General features: G+C 46.7%; 1 protein-coding gene across 1 annotated transcript; it reads left to right on the top strand.

The window, feature by feature from the left end:
- The first annotated feature begins 1,363 nt into the window (after positions 1-1,363).
- PRKAB1 (protein kinase AMP-activated non-catalytic subunit beta 1) lies at positions 1,364-12,159 on the top strand. The gene is made up of 7 exons (XM_025889382.2): positions 1,364-1,798; positions 4,403-4,566; positions 6,182-6,275; positions 6,558-6,672; positions 9,032-9,165; positions 10,374-10,442; positions 10,735-12,159. The coding sequence occupies exons 1-7, from the start codon at positions 1,640-1,642 to the stop codon at positions 10,810-10,812; spliced, it is 813 nt and encodes a 270-aa protein (XP_025745167.1). The 5' UTR covers positions 1,364-1,639; the 3' UTR covers positions 10,813-12,159.
- The last annotated feature ends 615 nt before the right edge of the window (positions 12,160-12,774 follow it).

The raw sequence follows: 12,774 nt of genomic DNA, 5'->3' as shown, positions 1-12,774 counted from the left end.
TTTTAAAGTTGCTCAGTATTCTATAAAATGAATGCGTTTAATTCATTTTGTCATTCCGTTGACACACTTTTTAAAAATTTGCAGTTTTTCATTGCCTTTTTTCATCAAATCTAAGATTCCATTGATTGTAAGAAGCACCTAGTTTCAGAGAGATTAAAATGCGAAATAAAATATGAATCTTAAAAAAAGGGCATCTTGGAATTAATGTAATATGGCATTAGAGACCCTGCTGCAAATGAACATGCATCCATATAATTGACATGTAGAGTATATTTCTGCAGAAGTTCCCTGGAATTAAAATTGTGCACTAAGATGAAGGTGCATTTTTTATTTTGATAGACACGACCAAATCCCCTCCAGGAGACCATTTCTTAGTCATCTGTCTCCCACTTACTTAGCACAATACCTGACACTTTGTAGGTATCAAATAAATGTTTGCTCAGTGGACAAAATGCATGAGCTGGCCCAGCAAATGCAAAGCATTTTGAGATACTCACATGCGAAACAAAACACAAAAACAAGAACAAAAGAGCCCCCCCACCACCAAAAAACAAACAAACAAACAAACAAAAAACCCACGATAGTGACTGACAGCGAGATTAGAATATTTTAGGACCACAATGTGTACACAGTTCTTGCTAAAGCACTGGCCACAGTGACAAACACTAATAAGTAAATTAATTTTATGCAGAATGTTGTGTCCAAAGTGATTATAAAATAGCTTACAAAATTATCTATCAAAAGGCTGTGCACTTTAAAAATACACTAATAACTCCCACGTTTTATAACCCCCAAGCCTACTAGTGAGAAATTTCCAGAACTCTTATGGTCTGGCATTTAATCAAACACCTGCAAGATTACTTGCATCAGAATCACCTGGAGTGCTTAAAATGCAGACCCCACTCCAGAGCTTCGGAATCATAATTTCCGGGGATTAGGGCCGGGGAATCTGCATTTTATGCAGTCAGTGCTTCTAAGGCACTCAAAAGCGTGGGAGCTAGAACATTAACAGGCTTTGATAAGATGAGTCTCTTAATTAGATGAGCACTTTAAACGAGCTCTTTGGCTGTCGAGTACAGAATCAACTGGAAGTGGGCAAAGATATCTAAAATAGTTAACGGCATCACTCATTCCAGCGCGGGGAGAGGGACCCAGACAGCCCGCCCGCTGGCACGCCCCCTGCCGGCCTTCAGCAGCCTCATCCTGGGTCCCGTCGTAGCAGCCGACTGCGACTGCGCGCTCCGAGGGCGGCCTCCTCAGGGTGCTGCGACCCCGCCAATCCAGACCGGAAGCGGAACTGCCGAATGCGATTCGCCGGCCGCCGCCGCCCCCACCCCGGATCCCGACTGACTCACAGACGCGCCGGAAGCGGAAGTTGCTAAGAGGTAGGGGAGTTGTGGGGCAAGTGTTGGGCTGTTTTCGGGCTTCTTGGGTTTAAGCGCGGTTGGGTAACCTCGCCAGTTCTTCTCACCCGCCTCAAACCGGTTCCCGGCCCGCAAGCCTCGCCCGAGGGGTGTGGTACTCGGGGCTCCGACTCCTTCCCCGGGGTCCGTGTGACCCGCTGGTTGCCGCAGTCCCCTGCCCCTTCCCTGGAGTGAGGCCCCGTCCGGCTTCCCGGAGTCCCCCGCAGAGCCCCGCCATGGGTAACACGAGCAGCGAGCGGGCTGCGCTGGAGCGGCAGGGCGGCCACAAGACCCCGCGAAGGGACAGCTCGGGGAGCGCCAAGGACGGGGACAGGCCCAAGATCCTGATGGACAGTCCCGAGGACGCCGACCTCTTCCACTCCGAGGAAATCAAGGTGAGGGGTGAGGGAATCCGGCTCCCCTGGACTAGTGTTGAGGGGGGGAGCCCTCTCCTAGATTCCCCGCCGAACTCATCATAAGTGGGAAGGTAGGTGATACTTAACTCCGTGCACTTAGAAGCCAGATGGCCGGGTAAGAGCCCTCTTAGCAGTCCAGGAACCTGTGTCTAATTACCGATGAGAAAGTCACCCCGAGGGAGGAGGAACGCACTTCGTTCAACATCATTAAGGCGAAAGCAGCTCTGGGACAGCGTTTCAAATTCTTAAGATCGTTGAGCTAGCAGCAGGTGAGCCCCAGTCTCTGCTCGCCTCTTAGGTATAATTAGTTTCACTGCTTTGAGAAATTTTTCCTCCCCTTTACGAAAACTAACACTTCTTGTAATAGCTGGCTTTGTAGTTTATTGTCGATTTTGGAGATAACCCAGAGCACACGTGTAAGCCGAAAGTAGAGTTACACAGCTGACCGTAGTTGCCAGAGGTGTTTCATTCTAACAAACTTTTGGCTCACCAAACCACTTTAGAGCAGACATAGAAAAGTAAACCCACTTTTGGAGGTCAGTGGGTGAGTGAAGTGTCAGTCTGAAAGGGGGGCAGCCAGTTGCTACTCACCTTCTCTCTCCTGTTGTGTAAATATGACTTAAGATTTTAGACCAAAGCAAACATTTTTGCAAGCCAAATTTGGACATCTTACCATGGTCTGCTGTAATTTATCAAAACTTTGAAGATGAATCTTGACTCCTGCTTCAGCCACATGCCTGCTAACTACCTGATGGGGTCTTGTGTTTCCAGCTGCAAGGCCCCTGCCCGGTGTCCAGAACCACGGACACTTAGTGGTTCTGGCAGCTGATAAGTATGTGGTAGATCCTCAGAGAGGAAGAACTGATCCCTTAAGGACAATGCAACAGAGTAGGTTTAGGAAAAATCAAGATGTCTCCCCAGCCCAGCATATTCTCTGTTAGTATCCAGTTGCATATTAATCATCATTGCCCATTAGGCTAATTGCCTGGCAACTCATTCCACCTTTACTCGTATTTTTTCTCAGATGTTGGGCTTGGTGATCACATTATGATCTTAAATCCTCACTTGGATCTTGGCTTTGAGTCTAAAGAGTCTTTTACTGGGCCTTATGTCCTGTGATTTGCACTCGCTTTCTGCATTTGTTGCATTCCTGAGGACCTGTATGCAAAGTGAACTTTGGAATCCTGTTTCTCCAGTGACTTGATATCCTTTCCCCCCAGAAATAATTGTGGCCCAAGGACGGCTATTTAAGATACCATAAGAACCAAACTACTTTATTCTAGAAGTAACTGTTCTGTTGCTGTTCCAAAATTCCTACAAGAAACGTTTAGCATACAGAGAATCTGTGGACAATGATTTTAAATAGTTTCCATTATCACTTCCTCAGAAGTTACTGAAACGATGTAGCAGAGACACTGGATTGAATGCCCTATATTCCCAAAAAAGTCATGGATTATTTTAGCTACACTAGTTCACCATTTTGGCTGTGGTTAGTTATCACCTTCTCAGTGGCAAGTGATTCCAGTCTGTTATTTTTTTAATCTGTAGATCTTGTTCTCTCTTAAAGCAGGCGTCATTCAAAATAAGCTCTGGTCAGGGCACCTGGGTGGCTCAGTCGGCTAAGTGTCTGCCTTTGGCTGAGGTCATGATCCCAGGGTCCTGGGATTGAATCCCATGTCGGGCCCCCTGCTCAATGGGGAGTCTGCTTCTCTCTCTCTCCCTTTGTCCTGCCTGCCTGTTTGTGCACTCTCTCTTTCTCTCAAATAAATAAATAAAATCTTAAAAAAACAACAACAACTCTGGTCAGTATTTGAAATGAAGGTCTTAGAAGCTCACTCATCAACACCTTTAAGGGTCTCTCCCAACCTGGAACTCCCACTCTTTTAATATCTTTGGCTTCTGACTAGTAAATATGTAAAAGATCCAAAAGCACATATATTTCCCCCAGAGTTGGATGTGTTTATTTCTTAGTTTGGAATACCTCAGTTATACATCACTTCCTGCGCTTAGAAGCCATTGTTTGCCATATGGAGGGTCAGTCTGTGTCTTATCTTTTTATTCCCAATGCCTGAACAGCACTTTGAATATTTTTTTCCCTTAGAATCTGGATTTGTGAGTTTTCAAGTTGACAGCTCTGGAATTGTTCCTAATAAATTTTCGTGTACTTCAAATCTTGTTAATTAAGGGAAGAAAAGGACATTTATCTATCTGGTCTTGAATTCATTGCATCCTCTTCCAAGTGAGTTCTGTAGCTTCTACTAAAATTTTGGTGTAGATCTGTTTAATCACAACAGTATTAACAGCTAATAATTATTAAGTACGCACTATGTGTCAGACACTATGCAGAGCAATTTACATGGACCCTCTCAGTCTTTCACAACAACCTTAAGAAATAGTTCCTTTTGTTATCTCTGTTTTCCAAGTGGAGAAACCAGCACACCGCTATTAAGTTAATGAGCCTGAATATGAACCTAAGTAGTAATCGCTGTCTCTTTAGAATGAATTGTCTACATTAGGGTAACTGTCCATTGTAGGGAGCTCACTAATGGCTTCCTGTCCCTGAGTAAACTGTTCCGTTTCTAGGCTCCAGAGAAGGAGGAATTCCTGGCTTGGCAGCATGATCTGGAAGTGAATGATAAAGCCCCCGCCCAGGCTCGGCCAACAGTATTTCGATGGACGGGGGGCGGAAAGGAAGTTTACTTATCTGGGTCCTTCAACAACTGGAGTAAACTTCCCCTCACAAGAAGGTAACTGCCTGGGCAGTATTCACATATTTGTCTTCATCCAGGGATACTGTGGTTTCTAAATGGGGAATAGAAAACAAAGTTTTTATAAAATGGATGCTGAATGGAAAATAATTTTGCTTAATAATTCACAGGGTTTACATCTCACTCCCAGTTAGTCTCTAGGTTTAGAGCACACTTAGAAGAAAACATTTCTCAGTAATGAGATTTCATGAACATTTTTGACTTCAGATATGCAGCTGTGTGTTTGCTTAGGCGGGACATCTCCTGCAGAAAGAGAGAAATCTATTCCTAGTGGAGAGAGAGCACTGAGCTGGGAATCTTCAAGACCAGGATTTGAGTCCACATTGGCTGAGCTAACATCTTGGTGACACCTGAGTCCCAGTGTTTCTATCTGTAAGAAGGGAATATTAGATAATCTCTGAGGTTCCTTCTAACTTTGCCTCTCTGTGTATTACTTTTGCTTGGAAGGTACCTGTTCTTTAGGCATCATTAGCAAGGCCATAGTAAAACACGTGATCAGGAATCCTAGCATGGACTTCTGTCTCAAACTGTCATTGGAAAAGCATCTTCAGGGCACGTGGGCGGCTCAGTCGTTAGGTATCTGCGTTCAGCCCAGGTCAGGATCCCAGGGTCCTGGGATCGAGCCCCGCATCAGGCTCCCTGCTCAGCGGGAAACCTGCTTCTCCCTCTCCCACTCCCTCTGCTTGTGTTCCCTTTCTTGCTGTGTCTGTCTCTGTCAAATAAATAAATAAAATCTTTAGAAAAGAAAAAAAGCATCTTCATTAGTGAGTGTTCTTGATGAAACAGAGGGAGAGATTGTGCCCTGCTGCATCAGGCCTGATTGCTGTCCCAAACCCCGTGCTTTCCCAGGGCTGATATCGGTGTAGGAGGGAGACACTCAGCACAGTTACAAGTCCTTTTAAGTCTGGGGAACAAAACAGAGAGCTTTCCTGGAAACTTGTCTTAGTAAGGAAGCAAGTTTCTTTAGAGACCTATTTGTGGATCCTGTGGAATCGGTCCCATCTCCTGCCCAAGGCAGACTGACAAAGACTAAAACTGCAGCATGCAGTTTACCTGGAGCTGTTCTCCTCCTTGGCATGAGTGGTATTTTGCATGCAAGCTGAAAAGAACATGTGCCTGATTGTTGACCTTTTGCTGGTAGGAAGGCGGATTATTCCTGCAATTGAGCAAAGTGAGTCCTCCAGGAAACGTCTTGCATTGCTGCTGCTTTACAGCTCTTCTAGTTTGGGATCATTCTACTGAATTGTCTAAAGTGGTTAAAAATGTTTACTCTTCTGCAGCTGAACTCTTGGTTTCACATGGAAAGGTCGGGTTTTGTTTGATGGCCGATTTATTTTTTTAAAGATTTTATTTATTTATTTGACAGAGAGAGTAGGAACACAAGCAGGGGGAGTGGGAAAGGGAGAAGCAGGCCTCCTGCTGAGCAGAGAGCCTGATGTGGGACTCGATCCCAGGACCCTGGGATCATGACCTGAGCTGTAGGCAGATGCCTAACGACTGAGCCACCCAGGCGCCCCTTGATGGCTGATTTTGTCGGTAAGCTTAGGAGGGCAGCTTACCCAGCTGAAATCCTCTGCTTCCTTTTCCCTTGCAGCCACAATAACTTTGTAGCCATCCTGGACCTGCCTGAAGGAGAGCATCAGTACAAGTTCTTTGTGGATGGGCAGTGGACGCATGACCCTTCCGAGGTACTCTTCCTCCTGCCATTGGTCCTCTGACTGCCTGCACAGTCCAAACAAACTACTTTCCCTTATCGATTGTGCCAGGTCCCTTTGTCCCGCCGGTAAAATCCCCGTGTGTGGCTGAGCTAGATAGCAGTGCTGGTTGTCAGACTTACGGGCAAACTTGATGGAGATGAGCAGATTGGCTAGCCCGGAGATGAGACCTTCCAGCCAGGAAGTCTAAATCCTCTAGAGAATAACTCCAGAGACCTTCCACGTTATGATTTCTGCCTGTCTGTCTCTTCCCAGCCAATAGTAACCAGCCAGCTTGGCACAGTTAACAACATCATTCAAGTGAAGAAAACTGACTTTGAAGTATTTGATGCTTTAATGGTGGATTCCCAAAAGTGCTCCGATGTGTCTGGTATGAACACAGTTATTTTATACCACATGTGTGCAGGTGGGGGCTATGCAGTCTAGAAACACTCTTATTTCTCTTGCCTCTCACTCTTGAGCTCAAGCTGCTGCCCAGTTGTTTGTAGTTGTTTGTAGATGTTTGTAGTTCCCTAAAGAGCCACAAAAGTAATTCCTAACTCTGTCAGATCAGGTTGTTGAAATCCAGCTCCAAGGGAGCTGTAAGTCATTTTTTTTGGTCCTCTCCAGTATTCAGTAGGTTTCCTTAGCCACAGAGAGCAGACCATGGAAACAGAACCAGAGCTTGATCTTGTGCCAGGGGCAGGGCCCAGGAGGTCCTGGAGAGTTGCGTTGGGTCGGTGATGAGCCAGCTCAAGGGAGGCCTGCCAGCTCCCTACCCACTCCTGACTCGCTTGGGGTGCCTGCCTAAAGAGTTTCAGCCTGGCAGGTGGTAAATGGACACCTCTGTGACCTCATGGGGTGTATTAGCACCTTCTCAGAATCCCTTGCGAGGGGAGACAGGCTCATCACAGGAAACAGGCTAACTGTGCAGCCTACTCAGTACCAACCTAGTAAAACTTTATCATCTCCCAAGAGTCAGCCAGTCATCAAGCTTTCGGTAAATTGCTTTCCATCCAAACCCACAGGAAGAAATGTAATACATAGAATTCAGGGGCAATGATGTGTTGTAATTTTTTTTTTTTTAATTTTTTAAAAGATTTTATTTATTTGAGAGAGAGAGAATGAGAGAGAGAGAGCACGAGAGGGAAGAGGGTCAGAGGGAGAAGCAGACTCCCTGCTGAGCAGGGAGCCCGATGTGGGACTCGATCCCGGGACTCCAGGATCATGACCTGAGCTGAAGGCAGTTGCTTAACCAACTGAGCCACCCAGGCACCGGACGTGTTATAATCTAAGTGTTCATGCCAACTTCACTGCCCCTTCTTGCAGGGGTTTAAATAATTCCTGGACCCCTGTGGGAGGCAGTGAAAAGATTGCCCAGGACTGTACCTGATAATCTAACAAGATGGGTTCAGTTCAGTTTACAGGATGATTCTTCATTGTTACCTGGCTGGGCCTAGAGCTTCTGCCACCAGGATCTCTTATCAGTTCAGAAACCGCGGTGGTAAATTTGACTATGGTGGGCTTGCTGTGGCTGAAAAGCCAGCTTGTTGAGCAGGAATTGGAAATCCAAAAATAGTGTTCCCTCTGGATAGCTAGCTAACTAATCTTTTCGAGAAGTCATTTATTTCTTTCTTAGTAGGTGGGAATTGGGGAATGAAGAAAATGCCCCAGTATCCCCTACGTACTGATAAATGTAATTTTAGACCACTTACCAAAGCTTTTTAGTCAAGCTTTTTTCTGCAGCATAGACCACCTGGGGAAAGAAAACTGACCCCTCACTGCCAGTAAACCAATATCAGGCTCTGCATAGACTTCATATTTAGATATTCACTTTCTTAAAATACATCTTTACTCCCAATGGCTCAGTTTTCTGCACTTAATGCTTTTCTCAGTTTCCTGTTGTCATATGGTTGGGTCGTGTGAAGGGAGCCTGTACCCTAGAAAATGACATCAAGGGAACTGGCAGAGTGAGAGCACATCAGATTTATTCTTGGATGCCTCCAAGGATCAGGCAGCCAGAACCCGGCCCAGGTGTCCTTTGAATAACCGCTCAGTCCCTTCCAGCTGGCCCAACATTGCTAAGTGAGCCGCCTCTAACCTGATGAAACACTGCCCTTCTAGAAGCTTCTTGATATATCTGTGTAATCAAGACACTCAAGCAAGAGTTTGAACGGAAGCTCAGAGTGGTAGAGTCAGAGTTGAACCTGTAGAGATCAGGGTTTCAATTTTTTATTTTTGGTTTTAGTTTTGAAATGTGCCAGTGCTTCCTGTAACCTGTTTTTGCCACCGTGTCTGTATCCACAGGCTGCTTTATCTTCTGTTTTATTCTGGCTGGTGGTGCTCACACCTTAAGCTTGGCTGCTGAAGCCTCACTTGAAGCCCTGAGCTTCTTTGCGGTATTTGCCAGCCCAGCCCAAGGCGAGAAGCATTGTTCTGCAGGGGCAGGTCAGGTTAGGTTACTGTGAGCAGCTTCCTTGTTAGTCTGACCCGGAATTACCAGCTTCACCACCACCGTTGTTTGCTGCCGGGGCATCTGAGCTGGCTGCTGAATTTTATGCCAGTCACCCAGATTGCAGAGGGTTTTCTCATTGCCTCTACTCTTCACCCTTGGGGCCTGTATGTTCTTCAAGGGAATATAAATCTTTATTGAGGGGACAAGGAAAACTAGATGATGCCACAAATTCAACGAGACTGCTCCTCAAACTCATAATTTTCAATGTAAATATCCTGTCACCATCTCCCAACAGAGCTGTCCAGCTCCCCACCGGGACCCTACCATCAGGAGCCCTATGTCTCAAAACCAGAAGAACGGTTTAAAGCCCCACCCATTCTCCCTCCACATCTGCTCCAGGTCATCCTGAACAAGGACACGGGGATTTCTGTGAGTACACAGACATCTGCCAGGACCATCCTCCGGGGTCATGTTCCAAGGCTCCCCTTTCTGACCATCTCAGAAAGCAGTTGGTAAAAAGGTTTTGGGTTGCCCATCGGTATTAACTGCCACCTGCCAGGGTCCCCCTCCACTGTGGGAATGGGCTGCGAGCAAGATGTTCCCCGAGTGTGGGTGCTGCTCTCCCATCACACCGAGCCTTTCTGAACTTGTCTTCCTTGTGTTTCACTCCTCCCTCAGCCTCATTCCTTATAAATCATGATGAAATATATAGCCACCCCTTCTCAGTAAACTACCGAATGGAATTCCTCTTCTGGCCCCCACGTTTTAGAATCTAATTTAAATCATCAAATTGCTTTCAGAAACATCAGTGCTCCTGGATCCAAATTTGGGGAATCTGGGTAACACACATTTTCTCTGAGAAATTGATACTGTTTGTAAAAAGAAGTGTAATCCTCCTGGATCATGAAGAGCACCCCATTATTACCTTGTTAATTTTCCGTTCTGTTTAAGTAGATATGCACAGCATGGCCCTAATTCTGAGGAATCTGGCTGTCCTGTGCTTTGTTCAAGCTACCCCCTAAAATTCACATGTTTATGAGGTGATAAAGTAACCATGTCGCTGCTCTGGACTCCACATACAAGCAGCTACACCTGTGCTGAGCTGAAGAGCTGAATGCAGGCATGTGCGGGCATCCCCCCATCGCAGTCATGGCTCGTTCCCCCGGGGACTCGCTGTTCTCCAGGCACCAGGTGCCATGCCGCCCCCCCATCCATTTCATCATGCTCCCTGAGTATAGACATGAGCCTGCAGTCCACTGCTCAGGAATGTTTAGTATAGATTTATCTTGCTGCTTTCTCTAAAAGTGCACTCAGTTGACAGCTCTTTCTTCCTTCTTCCCTTTCTGTAAGAGGACAGAGCCATGGTTCACAATTCAGAGGCCAGGGTAAAGCCTGACCAAGACATATACCCGTGCATCCAGCAGGCACGCAGGGAGCTCCCCTTAGTTGGAGCATGAGGCATGACCCCCGTCACCTCACCTGTCATCTTAGACGAGCCTTTCACTGCCCAGCTTAAGCAGAAAGGGGCATGAGAACCGGCCTTTTTCCTGTTGATACCCACTGCTGCGAAATAAAGGGAGAACCTTCTTCATTTCCAAATCCTAAATGCTCACCATCTGCTTTTGTTCCCCCCACAGTGTGATCCAGCTTTGCTCCCTGAGCCCAACCATGTCATGTTGAACCACCTTTACGCGCTCTCTATCAAGGTAATGATGTGTTTGTTGCTGATTAAGCTGTTTCTCAAAGTGTGCTCTGGGGCCCCCTAGTCACAGAACTACCTGGAGTACTTACCTAAAGGGCAGCTTCTGGGACCTTATGCATACCCGCAGGCTCTGGTTCTGAAGGCAGAACAGGACTCTTTTTATTAAGCCCCCTTAATCTCGCACACACGCGCGCGCGCGCACACACACACACACACACACACACACACACACACACACACTTACTTTGAGCCCTTGACTTAGTCCTGCCTTTGATCATTTCCACCCTCTTCCTCAGGATGGAGTGATGGTGCTCAGCGCGACCCACCGATACAAGAAAAAGTATGTCACCACCTTGTTATACAAGCCCATATGAAGAGCTGGGAGCCAGCGGTGGGCCCCAGGGAACAGTGTGCACCCCCAGGCTCCACGCGTGCATGCTTTCCACTAGAGGGAATGGACTGTAAATTTTTCATTTCACACTCTATAAGACATTTCATACCCGCCATAGTCCTGCTTGAAGGTTTGTTCCAGGCGTGGCAGCTTCCGAAGCGCCTCCTGTCTGTAACAGTCCTCTGGGCACCCAGTGGCGTGGCAGCTCCCGAAGCGCCTCCTGTCTGTAACAGTCCTCTGGGCACCCAGTGGCTTTGAGTCTCAAGGCTCACTAGAGCTGAGAACAGAGTGAGGGGACACAGGTCTGTGGCCCCCATACCACGGTGCATGAGGACAGGTGCAATTCTTAACAGACATCTTTTGAGCTGGTCGTGGAGATGCTTCTTAAGCCAAAAATGAACCCTAGCCACTTTGCTGGTAAAATCCGAGAAGCAGGGATGGAGGCCACACAGAATGTCTGATCATATGTGTGTCTGAGGCCACCCACTTGTCCCTGTTGAGGCCTGACTGTGGAGCTAACAGCAAGTACCGGTCCTCTTGAAATCAAAGCAATAAGATGGTCTCCTGTTTTCTGCTCCAGGGAGGTATAATTTCTATAGAAATTAGAACCTGTCTGATTTCCAGATGAAATTTACAATTGTTTCTTGCTTCTGTGCACTGAGTACTTTTGTTTTAAACCAGAGGTGGCTGACTCTCTGGTCTTAGGGCAATTTTAAAATCACCCTAACTAGAATATAGATCATGTGAACTGTATTCAGCAATAATCTGTTTTTAGAACAGACTCTGAAAACCGCTGCCGGATTTCTCCATGAAGCCAGATGATCCCGAGGACTGACCACTGTTAGCTGGAGCGTTGTCCAGCTTCTTATTCTAATCGCAGTGAGGTGACATTGTTTCCACGAACACTTCAGAGAAGCGCCCTACCCTAGCCTGTGCCGTCTTGCTCAGGGCCTCCGTCTGCACTTAGCAGTGAAGGCGGTAGAGTTGCTCTTGCTTATCCTGGAAGGAACTTAGAACTTGACAGCAGCCTTCTAAATTTGTGTCAGGAAGACATCCTTTGGACCAAAGCAAACCTCTTTACACCCGTCGTGGTTTCCGGGGAGATGCTGCAGACGTGCCCATTAGCACAAGTTCCTGTCCCCGAGTCAGCAGAAGCTATTGTTACACCCTGTGTTCCTGCTGGGAGATGGAGGAACGAGCTCCCTGGTTTCCAGTATTTATTTGGTAAACCTGAGTCTGAGATACCCTTTTTTCGTTACTGTCTTCCAAACACTGAATTATTGTCACCTTGACGTACAGGTTTCAATAAAGCTTTGTAAAGATAATGGGACGTGCGCTTGGAGGAAGCCTTGATTTTATTCCGTCATTTGGAGAAGAGACTGGAACTCTTCCAGAGGTTTACTCGGCGCAGTGCTTTTTCAATCGTTATCACATATCGGCACTCACTGAAAATGGTCCCATCCTCGTGGTACTCTGGGGTGAGTGACAGGGCAGATCCAGCTGTCCCCAGGGCTGAGGAACATTCCCTTGACCCCCCCATTCTGCACGCAGAATTTGGAAGGCTGTTGAGCCTGTAAAACTGAGCTCCTTTGAACCAATGAGTCATGAGGGGAAGCCAAGGAGAGGTGACAGTGAAGGTTCCCAGTTTGGGCAGGTTGTTGGCATCCCCAGGTCAGAGATTTTGCCGCCTCATGCTCATCAGTAAGCACCACAGGAGCCTGGGATCTTGACAGATGCTTTGGAAGACACCAGGACATTCTAGAATCAGAGTTGTTCCCATTAGCTAAAAGGAGTTCTGTTTGTTCTACCAATAAAGGTGAAAGATTACAGATGTTCTTTTAATAAGCCTTTCCTTCCCAGGCATCAGGAAACATTTAAATACATTTATGAGAAAAGGGAACCTCGATCATTTGGTCCACTTGAGGTGGAGAGTAGCCTAGAAAGC

The sequence above is a fragment of the Callorhinus ursinus genome, unplaced genomic scaffold (assembly GCF_003265705.2).
Source record: "Callorhinus ursinus isolate GAN/ISIS: 27379988/994484 unplaced genomic scaffold, GSC_fseal_2.0 scaffold41, whole genome shotgun sequence".
NCBI classification, from domain to species: domain Eukaryota; kingdom Metazoa; phylum Chordata; class Mammalia; order Carnivora; family Otariidae; genus Callorhinus; species Callorhinus ursinus.
This window is presented reverse-complemented; position numbering and strand designations above follow the sequence as displayed.

Coding starts and splice junctions, on each gene's coding strand:
- PRKAB1 (XM_025889382.2), top strand. CDS start 1,640: ATGGGTAACACGAGCAGCGAGCGGGCTGCGCTGGAGCGGCAGGGCGGC. Junction 4,567..6,181: donor AAACTTCCCCTCACAAGAAG/GTAACTGCCTGG, acceptor TTTCCCTTGCAG/CCACAATAACTTTGTAGCCA. Junction 9,166..10,373: donor ACAAGGACACGGGGATTTCT/GTGAGTACACAG, acceptor TTCCCCCCACAG/TGTGATCCAGCTTTGCTCCC.